The 22,141-nt window shown below is 45.4% G+C and overlaps 1 protein-coding gene and 1 long non-coding RNA gene across 2 annotated transcripts; one reads left to right on the forward strand and one right to left on the reverse strand.

Moving 5' to 3' along the window:
• The first annotated feature begins 201 nt into the window (after positions 1 to 201).
• On the forward strand, positions 202 to 14,766 carry tmem179ba (transmembrane protein 179Ba). The gene is made up of 5 exons (XM_064931029.1): positions 202 to 463; positions 9,349 to 9,545; positions 11,265 to 11,402; positions 12,831 to 12,909; positions 13,855 to 14,766. The coding sequence occupies exons 1-5, from the start codon at positions 365 to 367 to the stop codon at positions 13,993 to 13,995; spliced, it is 654 nt and encodes a 217-aa protein (XP_064787101.1). The 5' UTR covers positions 202 to 364; the 3' UTR covers positions 13,996 to 14,766.
• Positions 14,767 to 17,623: 2,857 nt separating this feature from the next.
• Positions 17,624 to 21,791, reverse strand: LOC135509900 (uncharacterized). The gene is made up of 3 exons (XR_010451008.1): positions 21,501 to 21,791; positions 18,040 to 18,195; positions 17,624 to 17,955 (listed from the first exon to the last, which is right to left on the reverse strand). It is a non-coding gene; the product is annotated as an uncharacterized LOC135509900 (long non-coding RNA).
• Positions 21,792 to 22,141: the final 350 nt, after the last annotated feature.

Genomic DNA, 22,141 nt, shown 5'->3' on the forward strand with positions numbered 1-22,141 from the left:
GAGGTTAGCAGCTACTGTTCATGTTGCCATTGGGGAGTTTTGGCAACGGTTCGAGAGTTTTTATGGTTTTGATAGCATTTAGAGAGTTTTCCCACAGAAAATTCTGCCGCAAACGAGAGTTGGAGAAGCTGTCTGTGCAACGGAAGTTACCGCAACATCGCACAGACAGAGAAGCACAATGGGAGGGGTGTGCGGCGTGGGAGAGGGGACGGAAAACGCTCGGTAGGGGACTGCAGCGGTGCCACAGCACGGCAGGTTGGTGCTGTGACGTCGTCGCGTCAACTGAAAAACGTTAAAAAAAACCACTGCTGTCTGTCACGCGGTCCGGTAGACAGCAGAGAGAGAGGGCTTGAACAGGGGGACCATGATGGTGATACCGTGGCTGCTTCTCCTTGAGATGGGCTTATACGCCAGTTCTTTCGTGTGTGGAATAGTCACGGCATCTTCTCTCACTATCGTACAGGTAAGAATATAACTTTGACTTCTTATGTTAACTTTGCTGACAGTTGTAATGTTGACCGATGTTTTGACTCGCAGTCTGCTTTGGACAAAGTTTATGTCGCAGTTGTACCATTTTTAGCATTGATTGACTTTCTAAGTCGACATTTCTTTATTGGAATCACCTGATGGGCTAAATAATTTCACTGGGGGGAATGTTAGGCCTCGTGTCTTATGAAGCGTCTGTACACCGTAGCTAACTTTTTTTATTATCGCAGCAAAAAAGTACATGTGGTAGAATATGGAGGTTTTCCTTAACTTCCTATAAACCTTGCCCAAATAGTTAGTTTGACAAGTTGCGGCCAAAAAGCACGCTTCTTCGATACAGCTACGACCGGAAGTGACTTTTCGTTGAAGGCTAGGAGAGCGTTTTTCATAATGCTTTTCCGAACCATAATCGAATTATCTTTAACCTGCTGCCTTTGATTCTCATAACCTGCTGCGAAAACGTTACTGCCAGTCGTAGCTTTATCGAAGTGCCGTGTTTTTAGGGTTAATAATTGGGTTAAATCACACTTCCCTACGAAAACAAAGTGAAAGTACAGTTTGTGCTCTACAATGGCAGGTTGAGAGAGTGAGAAATGAAATGGAAACTGTCCAGACTTGCATAATGACTGATCAATGCTTTCCCCCGAAAATAGTGACACCCGTAAAGTTCAGGAAAACACTTGTGACTCAGTTCTTTCGACCAAACAAGACCATTATGGGGCGGCAGGGTAGCCTAGTGGTTAGAGCATTGGACTAGTAACTGAAAGGTTGCAAGTTCGAATCCCTGAGCTGACAAGGTAAAAATCTGTCGTTCTGCCCCTGTACAGGCAGTTAACCCACTGTTCCTAGGCCGTCATTGAAAATAAGAATTTGTTCTTAACTGACTTGCCTAGTAAAATAAAGGTAAAATTAAACTGGCAAATTCACAAAGTTTACCCGACAATACAGCTGCAGTCTCTCTCTCAAACTAGGCTACTTTCATAGTTTTACCCATTCATTACCTAGACTTACTGTAACATACCAGGAAGTGTAGCTAAAGATTGTGACTGGGTCGTTACAAGCTTCTATATTCACAAAACACATCCATTTCTAAAAAATGTATTTAGAAATTTCACTTCATAAAATTAGATTTTAAACCTTAAAGTGAAACTAAATCACTGGCCTCTATTTGGGGTGTTTTTCCAGTCTCCCTACATAATTATGAGTAATGAGCGGGTGTATAAAATAGTATTAGTCACATGCAACAGGTATTTGGACCTTTACAGTGAAATGCTTCCTTACGAGCCCCTAATCAACAATGCAGTATATATAAAAAAAAAAAAATGAATAAGAGAGAAGAAACAACTAATTAAAGAGCAGCAGTAAATAACAATAGCGAGACTATATACAGGAGGTACCGATACAGAGTCAATGTGGAGGCTATATACAGGGGGTACAGAGTCAATGTGGAAGCTATATACAGGGGGTACAGAGTCAATGTGGAGGCTATATACAGGGGGTACAGAGTCAATGTGGAGGCTATATACAGGGGGTACAGAGTCAATGTGGAAGCTATATACAGGGGGTACAGAGTCAATGTGGAGGCTATATACAGGGGGTACAGAGTCGATGTGGAGGCTATATACAGGGGGTACAGAGTCAATGTGGAGGCTATATACAGGGGGTACCGGTTAGTTGAGGTAATATGTACATGTAGGTAGAGTCATTAAAGTGACTCTGCATAGATGATAACAGAGTAGCAGCAGCGTGGAAGATGGGGCGATTGTAAATAGTCTGGGTAGCCATTTGATTAGGTGTTCAGGAGTCTTATGGCTTGGGGGTAGAAGCTGTTTAGAAGCCTCTTGGTCCTAGACTTGGTGCTCCGGTACCACTTGTCATGCGGTAGCAGAGAGAACAGTCTATGACCGGGGTGGCTGGAGTCTTCTATACACTGCCTGGTATAGAGGTCCTGGATGGTAGGAAGCTTGGTCCTGTAGTGCCTTGCGGTCGGAGGCCGAGCAGTTGCCATACCAGGCAGTGATGCAACCTGTCAGGATGCTCTCGATGGTGCAGCTGTAGAACCTTTTGAGGATCTGAGGGCCCACGCCAAATCTTTTCAGTCTCCAGAGGGGGAATAGGTTTTGTCATGCCCTCCTCACGACTGTCTTGGTGTGCTTGGAACATGTTAGTTTGTTGGGGATGTGGACATCATGGAACTTGAAGCTCTCAACCTACTCCACTACAGCCCCGTCGATGAGAATGGGGGCGTGCTCGGTCCTTTTTTTCCTGCAGTCCACAATCATCTCCTTTTTCTTGATCACGTTGAGCGAGAGGTTGTTGTCCTGGCACCACACTGTCAGGTCTCTAACCTCCTCCCTAGGCTGTCTCATCATTGTCAGTGATCAGGCCTACCACTGTTGTGCCATCTGCAAACTTAATGAGGGTGTTGGAGTCGTGCCTGGCTGTGCAGTCGTGAGTGAACAGGAAGTCTCTGAGCACGCACCCCTGAGGGGCCCCTGTGTTGAGGTTCAGCGTGGCGGATGTGTTGTTACCTACCCTTACCACCTGGGGACGGCCTGTCAGGAAGTCCAGCATCCAGCTGCAGAGGGAGGTGCTTAGTCACAGGGTCCTGAGTTTTTTGATGAGCTTTGAGGTCACTATGGTGTTGAAAGCTGAGCTGTAGTCAAAGAATAGCATTCTCACATAGGTGTTCCTTTTGTCCAAGTGGGAAAGGGCAGTGTGGAGTGCAATAGAGATGGCATCTGTGGGTCTGTTGGGGTGGTATGCAAATTGGAGTTGGTCTATGGTTTCTGGGATAATGGTGATGTGAGCCATGACCAGCCTTTCAAAGCACTTCATGGCTACAGATGTGAGTGCTACAGGTTGGTAGTCATTTAGGCAGGTTACCTTCGTGTTCTTGTGCACAGGCACTATGGTGGCCTGTTTAGAAAATGTTTGTATTACAGACTCGGGAGATGTTGAAAATGTCAGTGAAGACACTTGCCAATTGGTCAGTGCATGCTTGCGGTACACATCCTGGTAATCCGTCTGGCCCTGCTGCCTTGTGAATGTTGACCTGTTTAAAGGTCTAACTCTCATCGGCTGTGGCGAGCGTGATCAGTCTTCCCGGAACAGCTGGTGCTCTCATGCATGTTTCGGTGTTATTTGCATCAAAGCGAGCGCAGAAGTAGTTTAGCTCGTCTGGTAGGCTCGTGTCACTGGGCAGCTCTCGGCTGTGCTTCCCTTTGTAGTCTGTAAAGGTTTGCAGGCCCTGACAAGTGTCAGAGCCGGTGTAGTACGACTCCATCTTAGTCCTGTATTGACACTTTGCCTGTTTGATGGATCGTCGGAGGTACATAGCGGGATTTCTCATAAGCTTCCGGGTTAGTTCCGTTCCTTGAAAGCGGCAGCTCTACCCAGCTCAGTGAGGATGCTGCCTGTAATCCATGCATTCTGGTTGGGGTATGTACGTACGATCACTGTGGGGACGACATCATTGATGAGCTTATTGATGAAGCTAGTGACTGATGTGGTCTACTCCTCAATGCCATCGGAAGAATCCTGGGAACATATTCCAATCTGCAAAACAGTGCTGTGGCTTTGCACCTGCTTCATCTGACCACTTTTTTTATTGATATATTCACTGGTGCTTCCTGCTTTAATTTTTGCTTGTAAGCAGGAATCAGTAGGATATAATAATGGTCAGATTTGCCAAATGGAGGGTGAGGGAGAGCTTTGTATGTGTCTCAGTTTGTGGAGTAAAGGTGGTCCAGAGTTTAAATGTTTTTTTCCTTCTGGTTGCACATATAACATGCTGATAGAAATTTGGTAAAACAGATTAAAGTTTCCCTGCATTAAAGTCCCCGGCCACTAGGAGCACCGCCCCTGGATGAGCGTTTTCTTGTTTGCTTATGACGGAATACAGCCCATTCAATGCTATCTTAGGGCCATCCTCTGACTGTGGTGGTAGGTAAACAGCTACAAAGAATATAGATGAACTCTCTCTGTAGGTAGTCTACAGCTTATCATGAGAAACTCTACCTCAGGCGAGCAATGGCTCGAGACTTCCTTAGATATCGTGCACCAGCTGTTATTTACAAAAATACATAATCCCTTGTCTTACCAGACGCCGCTGTTCTATCCTGCCGATACATCGTATAACCAGATTGATATAGTCGTCGTTCAGCCACGACTCAGTGAAGAATATGTTTGTTTTTAATGTCCCGTTGGTAGTTTAATCTTCCATATAACTTGTCGATTTTATTCTCCACGGATTGCACGTTTGCTAGTAGAATGGAGGGAAGTGGGGTTTTTCACGGGGAAGCAGTATATCCTTCGCATCGGGCTCGTCATATTCATCGGGCTAGGGGTAAAGGAATGACTGACTTTGACGCATATTAGTTTTGGAGTCACTTTACCTGTGTGCTGAAGCTAGCTAGCTAACGTGTCTGTGAGATCTAATGTTCTACACAACATTCTGCTTCAGTAGGAATACAGACGGTATACAACGATTGCCCATGAAAGTCTAATAGCTGTTTGTTTGTTGTCGTTCTGTTACAGACAATAGGGCTCGGCGGCCTACAGATGCTTTTCGAACTTTGTTCCCGCATGTGGAGAAGCTAGGTACAGGACAACAAATCCCCTTGCTTGCAGGTCACGTGTTGTTGGGGCCATTCAAAGCAATTAATCCGTCACACGCCGCACAGTATGTTGGGTATAAAGAAGTTGATGACTCCGATGTGAAAAAGTCCATTACAACAATCTCTCCTTGTGTCAAAGTGACTCTGAACAACTCGCTGCACAACCCAAACACATCTTTATGAGTATTCCCTTTGTAGAAGTGTAGTATTTGTCATAGGTGTTAGTAGTTTATTTTTCGTCTACAGTATATACATACACTGAACAGAAATATAAACGCAACAATTTCAATGATTTTACTGAATTAGTTCTTAGGAAATCAGTCAATTGAAATAAATTCATTAGGTCCTAATCTATGGATTTCACATGACTGAGCAGGGGTGTAGCCATGGTTGGGCCTGGCTCTCAAGTGGGTGGGAGTGGGCCTGGCTCCCAAGTGGGTGGGAGTGGGCCTGGCTCCCAAGTGGGTGGGAGTGGGCCTGGCTCCCAAGTGGGTGGGAGTGGGCCTGGCTCCCAAGTGGGTGGGAGTGGGCCTGGCTCCCAAGTGGGTGGGAGTGGGCCTGGCTCCCAAGTGGGTGGGAGTGGGCCTGGCTCCCAAGTGGGTGGGAGTGGGCCTGGCTCCCAAGTGGGTGGGAGTGGGCCTGGCTCCCAAGTGGGTGGGAGTGGGCCTGGCTCCCAAGTGGGTGGGAGTGGGCCTGGCTCCCAAGTGGGTGGGAGTGGGCCTGGCTCCCAAGTGGGTGGGAGTGGGCCTGGCTCCCCAATCAGAATTAGTTTTTTCCCCACGAAAGGGGTTTATGACAGACAGAAACTCTTCCACCCAGACAGCTGATGAAAGTGAAGCGGCTTATGGTAGATAAATTAACATTAAAGTCTCTGGCAACAGCTCTGGTGAACATTCCTGCAGTCAGCATGCCAATTACACACTCCCTCAACTTGAGACATCTGTGGCGTTGTGTGACACAACTGCACATTTTAGAGTGGTCTTTTATTGTCCCCAGCACAAGGTGCACCTGTGTAACGATCATGCAGTTTTATCAGCTCCTTGATATGCCGACGCTGTCAATTGGATGGATTATCTTGGCAAAGGACATATTCTCGCTAACAGATATGAACAACATTTGAGAGGCTTTTTGTACGTAGGGAACATTTCTGCAATATTTTATTTCCGTGCATGAAACATGGGACCATCACTTTACCTGTTGTGTTTTTGTTCAGTGTATGTCATACAATACCACCACTGTTCCTGCATACTGCTGTGTAAAATCACCCCGGTTTCCAGCGCAAATAAACATTTGTCATGAATACAAGTCATGTCTACTTATTTGCTATATTGACAGACTAATCTACTGTTCTATTGAAACGCGGTTTAATTTTTCAACAAATGTGAAGTTTATATGATAGATCAACTCCCTCGTCATTTGTTTTGCAGCGTAGGAGTGTAGCTAGCTACTAAAGACATTTCATGATTATCTGAAATGAATGGATCAATAAGTTGAAGTCAACACTTTGTTGGTTTCTGATGCAGCTGGAATCATTTAGTCACTTCTCAGTACATTTGTAAAAAAAAATATATTTAAAAAATGATATAAAACATTTGATCAAACACGGTTCTATACATATGTACAACAGCTAGCAATATCTAGACATTTTTGCAGTTGTGAGCATACTAGACATTCTATATTACACTAGAACATCAGTCTAACTGAATATGAATGTATTGTTGGTTCCAGAATGTTCCAGGCAGGTTCTAGAATGCTGTATGGATCTGTAACTACTACAGTGTAGTGTAGCTGGTGAACCTCATCTTGTTGGCCAATGGCTGCTGGTCTGTGGCTGCTGGCCAATGGCTGCTGGTCTGTGGTTGCTGGCCAATGCCTGCTGGTCTGGCAGAACTTTTTATTTTGCTCCTTTGCACACCAGTATCTCTACTTGCACATTCATCTTCTGCACATCTATCACTCCGGTGTTTAAATGCTAAATTGTAATTATTTCGCCACTACGGCCTATTTATTTCCTTACCTCCCTAATCTTAATTAATTTGCATACACTGTATATAGACTTTTTCTATTGTGTTATTGACTGCATGTTTGTTTATTTCATGTGTAACTCTGTGTCGAACTGCTTTGCTTTATCTTGGCCAGGTCACCATTATAAATGAGAACTTGTTCTCAACTGGCCGACCTGGTAAAAAAGAAAAAAAATGACTTCATGATCTTGGTTCCAGAATGTTCTTCAGCTGGTGAACCTCATCTTGTCGGCCAATGGCAGTTGGTCTGGCAGAACTTCATGAGCTCCATGACATTGGACACTTAGACCAGACACTTTGGCTCTTGCCAGCCCCAGTCTTTTCCTCTTCAGAGTCAGATGGTGAGCTTGAGTTCCCAGCAGAAAGCTTTCATCCAATAAGGTCTACAGCATCTCTACGACATAAAGCTGGTGTCAAGGTCAGCAGCAGGGTAAATCTGTAGGACAAACACCAGTCAGTGGTTAACCAGCATTTTACTACTTTGTCCCCATCAATACACACTTAGTTTAGTAGGATGGAGGATCCTATAGCTGTGTGGATCTGTAACTGCTACAGTGTAGTTTAGTAGGATGGAGGCTGTATGGCTTTATGGATCTGTAACTGCTACAGTGTAGTTTAGTGGGATGGAGGCTCCTATAGCTGTATGGATCTGTAACTGCTACAGTGTAGTTTAGTAGGATGGAGGCTCTATAGCTGTATGGATCTGTAACTGCTACAGTGTAGTTTAGTAGGATGGAGGCTGTACGGATCTGTAACTGCTACAGTTTAGTAGGATGGAGGCTCTATAGCTGTATGGATCTGTAACTGCTACAGTGTAGTTTAGTAGGATGGAGGCTCTATAGCTGTATGGATCTGTAACTGCTACAGTGTAGTTTAGTAGGATGGAGGCTGTATGGATCTGTAACTGCTACAGTTTAGTAGGATGGAGGCTCTATAACTGTGTGGATCTGTAACTGCTACAGTGTAGTTTAGTAGGATGGAGGCTCATATAGCTGTATGGATCTGTAACTGCTACAGTGTAGTTTAGTAGGATGGAGGCTCCTATAGCTGTATGGATCTGTAACTGCTACAGTTTAGTAGGATGAAGGATCTATAGCTGTATGGATCTGCAACAGTGTTTGTTTTTTAAATATTAAAAAAATATTCTTTCGCGCTGATTGACTTTTTCTAAACATTTTAAAACACAGTTTTGGGATTGTAGTTCAGATGAGCCAGTTGTGGGCGAAGGGAATGGCTGAAGGCAGAATGCTGGCAACAGTTTCAAAGCTAATTTATGCCTCGCTCCAGTATATTTATTTACCCAACGTGGAGTCATGTAAATATTTAGCAAAGGTGACTTACACTAGTTCCTAGTGCTGAGCTTGATGTTGATGTCGCTGCAGATGTTGATGGGATTAGGACACAGGCCAGTCACATTAGCCTCTGCGGTAGTTAGCTAGGTCGCTAAATTAGCTACGTCCGTACCTCTGCTCAACTTCTTGATAAGGTCATTTATGACATGACTGTGCTTGCTTGTAGTTTTGTACAGCTAGGTACTGAGCACCACACCGGGACTAAAACGTAACAGTTGTCTACACAAAAATAAACGGTTATTCACAAGCTGATGTTCTATGAACGAGTGGTTGGTCCAGTGAGTTAACGTTAGCGACCTGTTGACACCCAGGATCCACCTCGACAGGAGGCGGTGCTACTACATCCTGAAGTCGCTATGAATTCTGGATATTGTGGTTAGCTTACAACCAGGAAATGTGGATGGCCTGTTTCTAAAGTGGAGATGCAAAAGCTGCGTGTAGTTAGGGAATTCATTAAAAAAATGTTTACACATGTTAATAATATTATATATATTAGTAAATGTGTCTTTACCAACACGGCTAATCTTATGCCTAAAACCAAAAAAACATTTTATTTTTGCAAATTCTGACTTTGTTGCAGTGGAATTTCTTTGGGGGGACTAGAATCATAAAATACACAATGTGCAACTATTAAATTTTGTTTGTGCATCAGCAGTTTTTGTTATGTCATTCACTGACAGTCAGTCAATTAGCCCATGTGAGCAAACAAACATGATATTGCTAAGTTATCTAAACTCATCATGGTCGAATTACCGGCGGGGGGGGGGGGGGGGGTCACATTTGTTAGTCTCACCCAAATATAAACTTTTTCACAGCTATGTAGGTAGACTGATGAACTCAACCAATGCGGATGCTCTCTCTTTCCAGGGTGGCTTCGGGGGGCTCTGTATGCTCTATGGAACAGTGAACCACAACTCCTCATCAGGCTCCATATTGGTCCAGACCTCCAGCTCTCCTTCTCTCTGTTACTTCGTCTCTGCTATCTCCGTGTGTGTAGCAGTGTTCTGTTTCTCTATATCACTGTACTGGATATATACATGCTGCTTGGATGGAGGGGTTAACAGGTTAGTGTGTTGGGGGGGGGGGGGGCGTGTGTGTGTCGGGTTTGTGTGTGTGCATATGGTATTTTACATGACTCATTGGTGGGTGTGACAGTCCTATGAGACTTTCTGAGTGTGTGTGTCAAGACGTTGTAAAACCATCCATTTAACTTCATGACATGCGGCTCCTTCAGGAAAGTATTCAAACCGCTTGGCTTTTTCCACATTTTGTTACGTTACAGCCTTATTCTAAAATGGATTAAATGTATTAAACATCCTCATCAATCTACACACAATAGCCCATAATAACAAAGCGGAAACAGATTGTTCGAAATTTGTGCAAATTTATGGCAAATAAATAAACAGACCTTATTTACTTAACTATTCAGACCCTTTGATATGAGACTCGAAATTGAGCTCAGGTGCATCCTGTTTCCATTGATCATCTTTGAGATGTTTCTACAACTTGACTGGAGTCCACCTGTGGTAAATTCAATTGATTGGACATGATTTGGAAAGACACACACCTGTCTATTTAAGGTCCCACAGTTGACAGTGCATGTCAGAGCAAAAACCAAGCCATGAGATAGGAGTTGTCTGTAGAGCTCTGAGACAGGATTGTGTCGAGGCACAGATCTGGGGAAGGGAACCAAAAAATGTCTATCATTGAAGGTCCTCAAGAACACAGTGGCCTCCATCATTCTTAAATGGAAGATGTTTGGAACCACCAAGACTCTTCCTAGAGCTGGCTGCCCAGCCAAACTGAGCAATCGGCAGAGAAGGGCCTTGGTCACGGAGGTGACCAAGAACCTGATGGTCAGTCTGACAGAGCTCCAGAGTTCCTCTGTGGAGATGGTTGTCCTTCTGGAAGGTTCTCCCATCTCTGCTGCACTCCACCAATCAGGCCTTTATGGTAGAGTGGCCAGACGGAAGCCACTCCTCAGTAAAAGGTACATGACAGCCAGCTTGGAGTTTGCCAAAAGTCACCTAAAGACTCTCAGACCATGAGAATCGAGATTCTCTGGTTTGATGAAACCAAGATGTGACACTTGGCATTCAGGCCAAATAGTTCAGTCTGGAGGAAACCTGGCACCATCCCTACGGTGAAGCTTGGTGGTGGCAGCATTATGCTGTGGGGATGTTTTTCACGTGTTAATCTTCTGAAAATAGCTGTGCAGCAACGCCCCCCCCCCCCATCCAAACTGCCACAGCTTGAGAGGATCTGCTGAGAACAATGGGAGAAACTCCTTAAATACAGGTGTGCTAAGCTTGTAGAGTCATACCCAAGAAGACTTGAGGTTGTAATCGCTGCCAAAGGTGCTTAAACAAAGTACTGAGTAAAAGGTCTGAATACTTATGTAAATGTAATGGTCCAGTTTATCTTTAATACATTTGCTAAAATATCTAAACCTGTCTTTTTTTTTTTTTTTGCTTTGTCATTATGGGGTATTGTGTGCAGATTGGGGGGGGGGGGCTGATTTGAATAATTTTTAGAATACGGCTGTAATGTAGAACAGTTCAAAGGGTCAGAGTGGCTTCCCGAAGGTATGACTGAATCTGACCGTGTGTCATGCCGAGATGTTCACGTTTTGAAACCATTCCATCCAGAATTCAACACTCCGCAATGTCTATCTAACCTTATGGTGTGTGTGTGTGTGTGTGTGTGTGTGTGTGTGTGTGTGGTGTGTGGTGTGTGTGTGTGTGTGTGTGTGTGTGTGTGTGTGTGTGTGTGTGTGTGTCCAGAGAGCGTCTATGGCTGAACGTGACCCTGGTGGTGTGTGGCGTGTTTCTCTTCTTCCTCCTGGTGACGGGCTGCGTGCTGAAGGTCGGAAGAGACTTCCTGTGTGACTCTGTCCTACACGCTGTCCCCAACGTCACCAGGTACCATGACGTCCTCCAGATACACTTGTCTTCATGTTATATCTGCTACTACCACTGCAAGTAGACGGGGGGGAGGAATTAACAATGTTATTGGTCATGCGACTAATAGAACAGGTGTAGACTTTACCGGGAAAATGTTACGTGCGAAAGCTTTATCCCAACAATGCAAAATAAAAGAAGAAATAGTGACACAATAAAATAACAATAACACGGCTAAATACAAGGAGTAGCAGTACTGAGTCACTATGTAGGGGTACCAGATGGTAATGAGGCTATATGTAGGGGTACCAGATGGTAATGAGGCTAAATACAAGGAGTAGCAGTACTGAGTCACTATGTAGGGGTACCAGATGGTAATGAGGCTATGTAGGGATACCAGGTGGTAATGAGACTAAATACAAGGAGTAGCAGTACTGAGTCACTATGTAGTGGTACCAGATGGTAATGAGGCTATATGTAGGGGTACCAGGTGGTAATGAGACTAAATACAAGGAGTAGCAGTACTGAGTCACTATGTAGGGGTACCAGATGGTAATGAGGCTATATGTAGGGGTACCAGGTGGTAATGAGGCTATATGTAGGGGTACCAGGTGGTAATGAGGCTATATGTAGGGGTACCAGGTGGTAATGAGGCTATATGTAGGGGTACCAGGTGGTAATGAGGCTATATGTAGGGTACCAGGTGGTAATGAGGCTATATGTAGGAGTACCAGGTGGTAATGAGACTAAATACAAGGAGTAGCAGTACTGAGTCACTATGTAGGGGTACCAGGTGGTAATGAGGCTGTATGTAGGGGTACCAGGTGGTAATGAGGCTGTATGTAGGGGTACCAGGTGGTAATGAGGCTATATGTAGGGTACCAGGTGGTAATGAGGCTATATGTAGGGGTACCAGGTGGTAATGAGGCTATATGTAGGGGTACCAGGTGGTAATGAGGCTATATGTAGGGTACCAGGTGGTAATGAGGCTATATGTAGGAGTACCAGGTGGTAATGAGGCTATATGTAGGGGTACCAGGTGGTAATGAGACTAAATACAAGGAGTAGCAGTACTGAGTCACTATGTAGGGGTACCAGGTGGTAATGAGGCTATATGTAGGGGTACCAGGTGGTAATGAGGCTATATGTAGTGGTACCAGGTGGTAATGAGACTATATGTAGTGGTACCAGATGGTACTGAGGCTATATGTAGGGGTACCAGGTGGTAATGAGGCTATATGTAGTGGTACCAGATGGTACTGAGGCTATATGTAGGGGTACCAGGTGGTAATGAGGCTATATGTAGGAGTACCAGCTGGTAACAAGGCTATATGGACTTCTCTTTTCTTCAGATAGCATTGTTTCTGAATTGTGTGGGCAGTAGTCGTTTGTCAACTGTGTAAACATTCCTCTAGAAAATGTTTGAACTTTGGATTTATTCCCATCTAGGTGTGAACAGGCTCAGTCTCGGACCTGGATCAGTCCTTACACGGGAACGCAGTTCTACACTGGACTGTACAACGCTGGGGTTAGTATTAAGAGTTCTACACTGGACTGTACAGGTCTGGGGTCAGCGTTAACAGACAGTTCTACACTGGACTGTACAGGTCTGGGGTCAGCGTTAACACACAGTTCTACACTGGACTGTACAGGTCTGGGGTCAGCATTAACACACAGTTCTACACTGGACTGTACAGGTCTGGGGTCAGCATTAACACACAGTTATGACATCAGATCTCATTAACAGACTATTTGCTTCTCCTCTCTCCCTCCCTCCCTTCTCCTCTCTCCCTCCCTCCCTTCTCCTCTCTCCCTCCCTTCCCTTCTCCTCTCTCCCTCCCTTCCCTTCTCCTCTCTCCCTCCCTTCCCTTCTCCTCTCTCTCTCCCTCCCTTCTCCTCTCTCTCTCCCTCCCTTCTCCTCTCTCCCTCCCTTCCCTTCTCCTCTCTCCCTCCCTTCCCTTCTCCTCTCTCCCTCCCTTCCCTTCTCCTCTCTCCCTCCCTTCTACTCTCTCCCTCCCTTCTACTCTCTCCCTCCTGCTTCTACTCTCTCCCTCCTGCTTCTACTCTCTCCCTCCTGCTTCTACTCTCTCCCTCCTGCTTCTACTCTCTCCCTCCTGCTTCTCTCCCTCCCTCCTGCTTCTCTCCCTCCCTTCTCCTCCCTCCCTCCCTTCTCCTCTCTCCCTCCCTCCCTTCTCCTCTCTCCCTCCCTCCCTTCTCCTCTCTCCCTCCCTCCCTTCTCCTCTCTCTCTCCCTCCCTTCTCCTCTCTCTCTCCCTCCCTCCCTTCTCCTCTCTCTCCCTCCCTCCCTTCTCCTCTCTCTCTCCCTCCCTCCCTTCTCCTCTCTCTCTCTCTCCCTCCCTTCCCTTCTCCTCCCTCCCTCCTGCTTCTCTCCCTCCCTTCTACTCTCTCCCTCCTGCTTCTCTCCATCTCTCCCTCCCTTCTACTCTCTCTCTCTCCCACCTTCCTCTCTCCAGACAGCAGTGTGGGTGAACTTCTTTTTCTGGATTCTGATTGGCATACTGGTGGTGATCCAGAGAGGTCAAGGGTCAGATTCCAGAATGATGACGCCCTCTGAGACCGAACGTCTTTTCCCAGGCCAGGCCCAGCAGCAGTGACTCATAAGTCTCGCCGTACGACCTGTTGGCGAGGCGCTCAAACACACACACACACACACACACACACACACACACACACACATCTAACACTCCTCACTGTTTTACCTGTAAGAGAATGAATGACCTGTGTGTGTGTGAGGCTGTGTAGGTCTCTCACACAGTCACTCTTCTACAGCTGTTCCTGGGCTCGGTGTGTGTGTGTGTGTGTGGACCTCTGAGTACCGCAGCCTAGTGAAGCCGAGATGGTCTACACTGGAATAAAGGATATTAGATATGGTGTCATGTCACTGTTCACCTTGTTTTGATACAGTGTAACTGAGAACAATTCATGTACCTTTTTGTGAAGCTCTTATACATTTCTCTGTTGTCCCTCAATCCGCAGTCCTTTTAGTTCTTGTATTTCGGGAGAGGTGTGTGTGTGAGAGACTGGCTTACAGGGACATCAGTTGTCTCAGATAATCTCTCCGTGTGTGTGTGTGTCCATTCAGGACCAGAGACAAACCAGGTCACAGTCGGCATCGTCACACTGTCCTAAGCAAACACACAAAGATTCCTTCCTGGCTATTAAGAAGCAATTTTGTTACATCATTCCCTTTCTGCCTGCAATTATTTGTACTTTTTCATTTTTATAAATATTGAAAAGCAAATATGTGTTTTGATTTGAGCGAGGTATTGATGTTTTTTTACAGAACTTTCTAAAACAGTTATCGACCAATAACAGTAGGTGTGAGCAGAGCATCTTGACCAATAAAGACTCATTGGTTAAATAAATGACTCACTGATCTTTCCTCTGACAGAAAGGTACTGTAGGCCAGCCAGATGTTTACATGCTCTCTCTCCCAGGCTGTTTCTTTACAACGCTAAGGTACTGTAGGCCAGCCAGATGTTTACATGCTCTCCCAGGCTGTTTCTTTACAATACTAAACTACTGTAGGCCAGCCAGATGTTTACATGCTCTCCCAGGCTGTTTCTTTACAATACTAAACTACTGTAGGCCAGCCAGATGTTTACATGCTCTCCCAGGTTGTTTCTTTACAATACTAAACTACTGTAGGCCAGCCAGATGTTTACATGCTCTCTCTCCCAGGCTGTTTCTTTACAATGCTAAGCTACTGTAGGTTCTGCTCCCTAAAACTAAATAAACATGACTCCAGACTGTGTAAAAGCCTGTCAAATGTGGCATTAGCCTTTTTCTATTGTGTGTGTGTGTGTACACGCACTACCGTTCAAAAGTTTGGAAATGTTCTTGTTTTTGAAAGAAAAGCCGCTCCTTTCTATTCTGGTTAGGGCCAGTTTGTGCTGTTCTGTGAAGGGAGTAGTACACGGCGTTGTACGAGATCTTCAGTTTCTTGGCAATTTCTTGCATGGGAAGAGCCTTCATTTCTCAGAACAAGAATAGACTGGCGAGTTTCAGAAGAAAGTTAATTGTTTCTGGCCATTTTGAGCCTGTAATCGAACCCACAAATGCTGATGCTCCAGATACTCAACTAGTCTAAAGAAGGCCAGTTTTATTGCTTCTTTAATCAGGACAACAGTTTTCAGCTCTGCTAACATAATTACAAAAGGGTTTTATAATGATCAAATAGCCTTTTTAAAATGGGGAAAAACTAGGATTAGCTAACACAATGTGCCATTGGAACACAGGAGTGATGGTTGCTGATAATGGGCCTCTGTACGCCCATGTAGATATTCCATTTAAAAGAATCAGACATTTCCAGCTACAACGGTAATTTACAACGTCTACATTGTATTTCTGATCAATTTCATATTTTAATGGAGAGAAAAAAAAGGATGTTTCTAAGAGACCACAAACTTTTGAACGTGTGTGTCTGTCATGAGAACTGGTCACCAAGCAACCAATCTATTGGTTGGGGATGTTAGACATATATACATATGTATCTACTATTTCAGCCACACCCGTTGCTGCCAGGTGTATAAAATCGAGCACACGGCCATGCAATCTCCATAGACAAACATTGGCATTAGAATGGCCTTTTTAATGAAGATCTCGGTGACTTTCAACGTGGCGGCGTCACAGGATGCCACCTTTCCGACAAGTAGAAGTAGAAAGGCCACACAAGCTCACAGAACGGGACCGCTGAGTGCAGAGGCGCGTAAACATCGTCTGGCGGCTGCTGAAGGGAGGACTGCTCACAGTGATGGAGTCAATGGAACGGGATCAACCAAGTGGAAACCTTCTGATGTGTTTGGTGCCATTCCGTTTACTCCGTTCCAGCCATTATTATGAGCCTCCACTGGTTGCAACACTCACCACCCGGTTCCAAACCTCCTCTGGAAGCAATGTCAGCAGGTGAACTGGTCGTCGGGGAGCTTCATGAAATCGGTTTGCGTGGCCGAGCAGCCATAGACAAGCCTAAGATCAACATGCTCAATGCCAAGCATCAGCTGGAGTGGTGTAAAGCTCGCCGCCATTGGACTCTGGAGCAGAGGAAACGCGTTCTCTGGAGTGATTGAATCACGCTTCACCACCTGGTAGTCTAACCGATTAATCTTTTTTTTTTTTTTCGGATGCCAGGAGAACACTACATGCCCCAATGCACAGTGCCAACTGTAAAGTTTGGTGGAGGAGGAATAATGGTCTGGGGCTGAATTTCATGGTTCGGGCTAGGCCCTTAGTTCCAGTGAAGGGAAATCTTCACGCTACAGCATACAGTGACAGTCTAGAAAATGATATACTTCCAAATTTATGGCAACAGTTTGGGGAAGGTCCTCTCCTGTTTCCGCATCACAATTCTACGGTGCACAAAACGAGGTCCATACAGAAATAGTTTGTCAATTGTTGTGAAAGAACTTGACTGGCCGGCACAGAGCCCTGACCTCAACCCCATCGAACACCTCTGGGATGAATTGGAACACCGACTGCGAGCCAGGCCTAAACGCCAAACATCAGTGGAAAGGGGGGACCAACTACATATTAATGCCCATGATTTTGGAATCAGATGTTCGACGAGCAGGTGTCCACATACTTTTGGTCATGTAGTGCAGCCTGATGGTTAGGGATGATAAATAGGGTTAGAGAACAAGAGACAAGTGTACGTTGTTAAAATAATTATTTATTTAACTCCATCGCAGCCTTGGTACCAAGCTGTTCTCCTCTCTCTCTACCTCTTTCTCCCCTCTCTCTCTACCTCTTACTCCCCTCTCTCTCTACCTCTTTCTCCCCTCTCTCTCTACCTCTTTCTCCCCTCTCTCTCTCTACCTCTTACTCCCCTCTCTCTCTACCTCTTTCTCCCCTCTCTCTCTACCTCTTTCTCCCCTCTCTCTCTACCTCTTTCTCCCCTCTCTCTCTACCTCTTTCTCCCCTCTCTCTCTCTCTCTCTACCTCTTTCTCCCCCCTCTCTCTCTCTCTCTACCTCTTTCTCCCTTCTCTCTCTCTCTAGCTCTTTCTCCCCTCTCTCTCTCTAGCTCTTTCTCCTCTCTCTCTCTAGCTCTTTCTCCTCTCTCTCTAGCTCTTTCTCCCCTCTCTCTCTCTCTAGCTCTTTCTCCCCTCTCTCTCTCTCTAGCTCTTTCTCCCCTCTCTCTCTCTACCTCTTTCTCCCCTCTCTCTCTACCTCTTTCTCCCCTCTCTCTCTCTACCTCTTTCTCCCCTCTCTCTCTCTACCTCTTTCTCCCCTCTCTCTCTCTACCTCTTTCTCCCCTCTCTCTCTACCTCTTTCTCCCCTCTCTCTCTACCTCTTTCTCCCCTCTCTCTCTACCTCTCTACCTCTTTCTCTCTACCTCTCTCTCTCTACCTCTTTCTCTCTACCTCTCTCTCTCTACCTCTCTCTCTCTACCTCTCTCTCTCTACCTCTCTCTCTCTACCTCTTCCTTCTCTTCCATTTAGAGTGTCCTGCTGAGTTTGCGGTGCATTCTATCACTGGCCTCCATCTGAGCTTTGGTATCCAGCAGTTCTTCTAGCTGTCTTCTCATCCGGGCCATATCCAGCTGGGTGGCTTGACACTGTTAAATCAATCAATCAATCATCTATCAGTTAATCTGTCTACAATATATAAATATCTATCCATCCACAAATCAACATCTCACCTGTTCTCTCAAGCACGCCGACTCCTCCCGCAGTGCGGCGGCGGCCACAGCGAGCTGCTCACTACGCTCCCGACACTGGGACTGCATCTTAACTGCGTCTGTCAAAAGGGACTCGATGCTCACTGCTACGGAGTCACACTGGTCCTTAGACATGGTCTGGAGAGAGACAGAGAGAGAGGAGGAGGGGCATTTAGAGACTGGTCCTTAGACATGGTCTGGAGAGAGACAGAGAGAGAGGAGGAGGGGCATTTAGAGACTGGTCCTTAGACATGGTCTGGAGAGAGACAGAGAGAGAGGAGGAGGAGGAGGAGGAGAGGCATTAAGAGACTGGTCCGTTGACATGGTCTGGAGAGAGACAGAGAGAGAGGAGGAGAGGCATTTAGAGACTGGTCCTTAGACATGGTGGTGATGGTGATGGATGGTCTATATAGGTGGAGAGAGAGAAGGAGGAGAGGCATTTAGAGACTGGTCCGTTGACATGGTCTGAAGAGAGACAGAGAGAGAGGAGGAGGAGGAGAGGCATTAAGAGACTGGTCCGTTGACATGGTCTGAAGAGAGACAGAGAGAGGAGGAGAAGCATTTAGAGACTGGTCCTTAGACATGGTGGTGATGGTGAGGAGTGGTCTATATAGGTGGAGAGAGAGGAGGAGGGGAGGCATTTAGAGACTGGTCCTTAGACATGGTGGTGATGGTGAGGAGTGGTCTATATAGGTGGACAGAGAGGAGGGGAGGCATTTAGAGACTGGTCCTTAGACATGGTGGTGATGGTGAGGAGTGGTCTATATAGGTGGAGAGAGAGAAGGAGGAGAGGCATTTAGAGACTGGTCCGCTGACATGGTCTGAAGAGAGATGGAGGGATGTGGAGAGAGAAGGAGGAGAAGCATTTAGAGACTGGTCCTTAGACATGATGATGGTGGTGATGGATGGTCTATACAGGTGGAGAGAGAGAGAAGTCCCCAGACAGGATGAAGGTACAGAAGAATGAAGGGAAAGTACAGCAGGGGCAGCTCGACATGTCCGTCTAACTCTCCTCTCTCTAAACACGACACACACAGTGGGAACAACATTCACAAAACACTTCTTAAGATGGGAACTATGTGCAATTCCTCAACATCTTAAGATATAATTTTCTTAGAAAACTCTCACATATCTTCTTATCTATGTACTTTAAGAATATTGCTGCTAGGCAACCGATCTAGCTAGCTATGTAGCTAGCAATGGCAATCACGTTAGCATATTTATTACCGAGATTACTGTTCTAAAACATGTTATTGGGTTTAAAACCATCAATACTGAAACTTTCAGATTAAGTTTGTGTGAATTAAATACAATAAATGGCTTTTATGAGCGTATTTTCCCAACGCCCTGAGCTCAACATTAAGGCTTTAACCATCTTGGAATAAAGAAACATTTCCAAGATTAAATCAAACAAGATTTCAAGAATCACATTTCTTCTTACTTTATAATTGCTTATGTTTCTCCTTAAGCAAAAAGTTAAGAACATTTCCAAAAACTTTATGAAGGATATCAACTTAGCTGAACTTTCTTTATAGATCTATAGTTAAATTGGGGGGGGGGTCTATAGTTAAATTGGGGGGTCTATAGTTAAAATGGGGGTTGTCTATAGTTAAATTGGGGGGGTCTATAGTTAAAATGGGAGGGTTGTCTATAGTTAAATTGGGGGGGGAATCTATAGTTAAATTGGGGGGTCTATAGTTAAAATGGGAGGGTTGTCTATAGTTAAATTGGGGGGGGAATCTATAGTTAAATTGGAGGGGGAATCTATAGTTAAATTGGGGGGGGGGAATCTATAGTTAAATTGGGGGGGAATCTATAGTTAAATTGGGGGGGGAATCTATAGTTAAATTGGGGGGGGGGAATCTATAGTTAAATTGGGGGGGGGGGATCTATAGTTAAATTGGGGGGGGAATCTATAGTTAAATTGGGGGGGAATCTATAGTTAAATTGGGGGGGGAATCTATAGTTAAATTGGGGGGGGGGAATCTATAGTTAAATTGGGGGGGGAATCTATAGTTAAATTGGGGGGTGGTCTATAGTTAAATTGGGGGGAATCTATAGTTAAATTGGGGGGTCTCTATAGTTAAATTGGGGGGTGGTCTATAGTTAAATTGGGGGGGGAATCTATAGTTAAATTGGGGGGGGAATCTATAGTTAAATTGGGGGGGAATCTATAGTTAAATTGGGGGGGGATCTATAGTTAAATTGGGGGGGGAATCTATAGTTAAATTGGGGGGGGAATCTATAGTTAAATTGGGGGGGGAATCTATAGTTAAATTGGGGGGGGAATCTATAGTTAAATTGGGGGGGGGTCTATAGTTAAATTGGGGGGGGTCTATAGTTAAATTGGGGGGGGGGGATCTATAGTTAAATTGGGGGGGGGAATCTATAGGGGGGAATCTATAGTTAAATTGGGGGGGGGGAATCTATAGTTAAATTGGGGGGGGTGGATGGCAGCTAAGACATATTGATCTTAAGAAGGTTTTGTGAATCTGGGTCCTGGACCCCATACGTCAAGAGCTTAGCCTGGAATCTGAAGCTTACAGGGGCTTGTCTCTCACCAGCAAGCCCCTGGCATTACAACTAGGTGCAGGCCTGACCGGCCCCATAGTGTGTGGGTGTGTGTCCCACATTTAAAGAGCTTTAAACACAAACACATATGTGAGCTGAGGGATGACACCTATCTAGGGCTCACAGCATGGAATCGGCAGTGTGTGTGCCTGCCTGCGTGTGAGTATGGTGACGCAGACAGAGACAACCAGGTCACGCCCTATAACCAGTGTACAAACAAGATCACCGTCTGGACTAACCCTTGCAGGGTGTTTTATAGAGCTGGGACATCTTCTAGAATGTAGAATAGTGTTCCAATTCTAGATGTTCAGTCACATGACATTATTTGTTAATAGTGGCGTTGCCATGGCTGCCATAGAATGGTGTAGGGTCATGTAAATGACTCATAATGCAGAAACCTCATTGGTCCAACTCTCCGTCAGTAGCTAGGTGAACATAGATGCTGTAGTTGGGGGAGAGCATCAATCAAACACGGAATATTAAATACTTCAGATAGACCTGACTGAATGATCCATGAGGCTCGAAGTGGCCTGAAAGAGGCTTACTCCTGGCTTATCGAGCCTAACCCTTCATCCTCTGTCTCTCTCTGTCTCTCTGTCTCTCTGTCTCTCTCTCTCTCTCTCTGTCTCTCTCTCTCTCTCTCTCTCTCTCTCTCTCTCTCTCTCTCTCTCTCTCTCTCTCTCTCTCTCTCTTTGTGTGGCTTTGACACATAAGTCAAATGTACAACAACAACAAAAGACATCTAAAATAAAGGTAATTTTAAAAGTCAAGTCAATAGCAGGATTCATACTCTTTTTGTATTCATTGATTAGTTCCGTTGTCATGGCAGTTAACAAGACTTGTCTGCAATATTTGACGACATTAAAGCTTACCAAAGATGACAGGTGCCTTTTCAATATGGACCTTGTTCAGGTAGATGCTCAGTTCGTTTTATTCTCCTGTTTTCTGGACGTCCGACTCAACACCGTCTCGCTCTCTCTCTCTCCTTCAAAGATCTGTCTCGCTTCCTTCTCTTCCCGTCTTCCTCTCCCTTGGAACATGCCCGATACTCGACCGCACGGTAATCCCACGAGATGAGAGAGACAGAGAGAGAGGGGGGGTGGAAGAGAGAGAGGTAAGCTCCTCTACAATCCATTTAAATCTCTAGGAGACACGATATAAGTAAACGAACAGGTCCAATCCAGGTTATTAGGTTTACAGCAAATCAGGCCGCCTGCTATTGCTTCCTTTTACAGCTAGAGGGCGCCAGTCACAGCACACAAATATAAGTATTAAAAAGATATTTAGATGGTGGGATACTCTCGCGCTTCCTCAGTGGAAAGATGCTATTGAGGAGGCGAGGACAATCTTCTGTTCTCCTACTAGCCAATTGACACTCTCCTCAACCACTCGAGAGAGACAGAGGGGGGGGGGTAGAGAGAGACACACAGAGACAGAGAGACAGAAGGGGGGTAGAGAGAGAAACACAGACACAGAGACAGAGAAGGGGGGTAGAGAGAGACACACAGAGACA

The sequence above is a fragment of the Oncorhynchus masou genome, chromosome 23 (assembly GCF_036934945.1).
Source record: "Oncorhynchus masou masou isolate Uvic2021 chromosome 23, UVic_Omas_1.1, whole genome shotgun sequence".
Lineage (NCBI taxonomy): Eukaryota > Metazoa > Chordata > Actinopteri > Salmoniformes > Salmonidae > Oncorhynchus > Oncorhynchus masou.

Coding starts and splice junctions, on each gene's coding strand:
- tmem179ba (XM_064931029.1), top strand. CDS start 365: ATGATGGTGATACCGTGGCTGCTTCTCCTTGAGATGGGCTTATACGCC. Junction 464..9,348: donor CTTCTCTCACTATCGTACAG/GTAAGAATATAA, acceptor CTCTCTTTCCAG/GGTGGCTTCGGGGGGCTCTG. Junction 11,403..12,830: donor GCTGTCCCCAACGTCACCAG/GTACCATGACGT, acceptor ATTCCCATCTAG/GTGTGAACAGGCTCAGTCTC.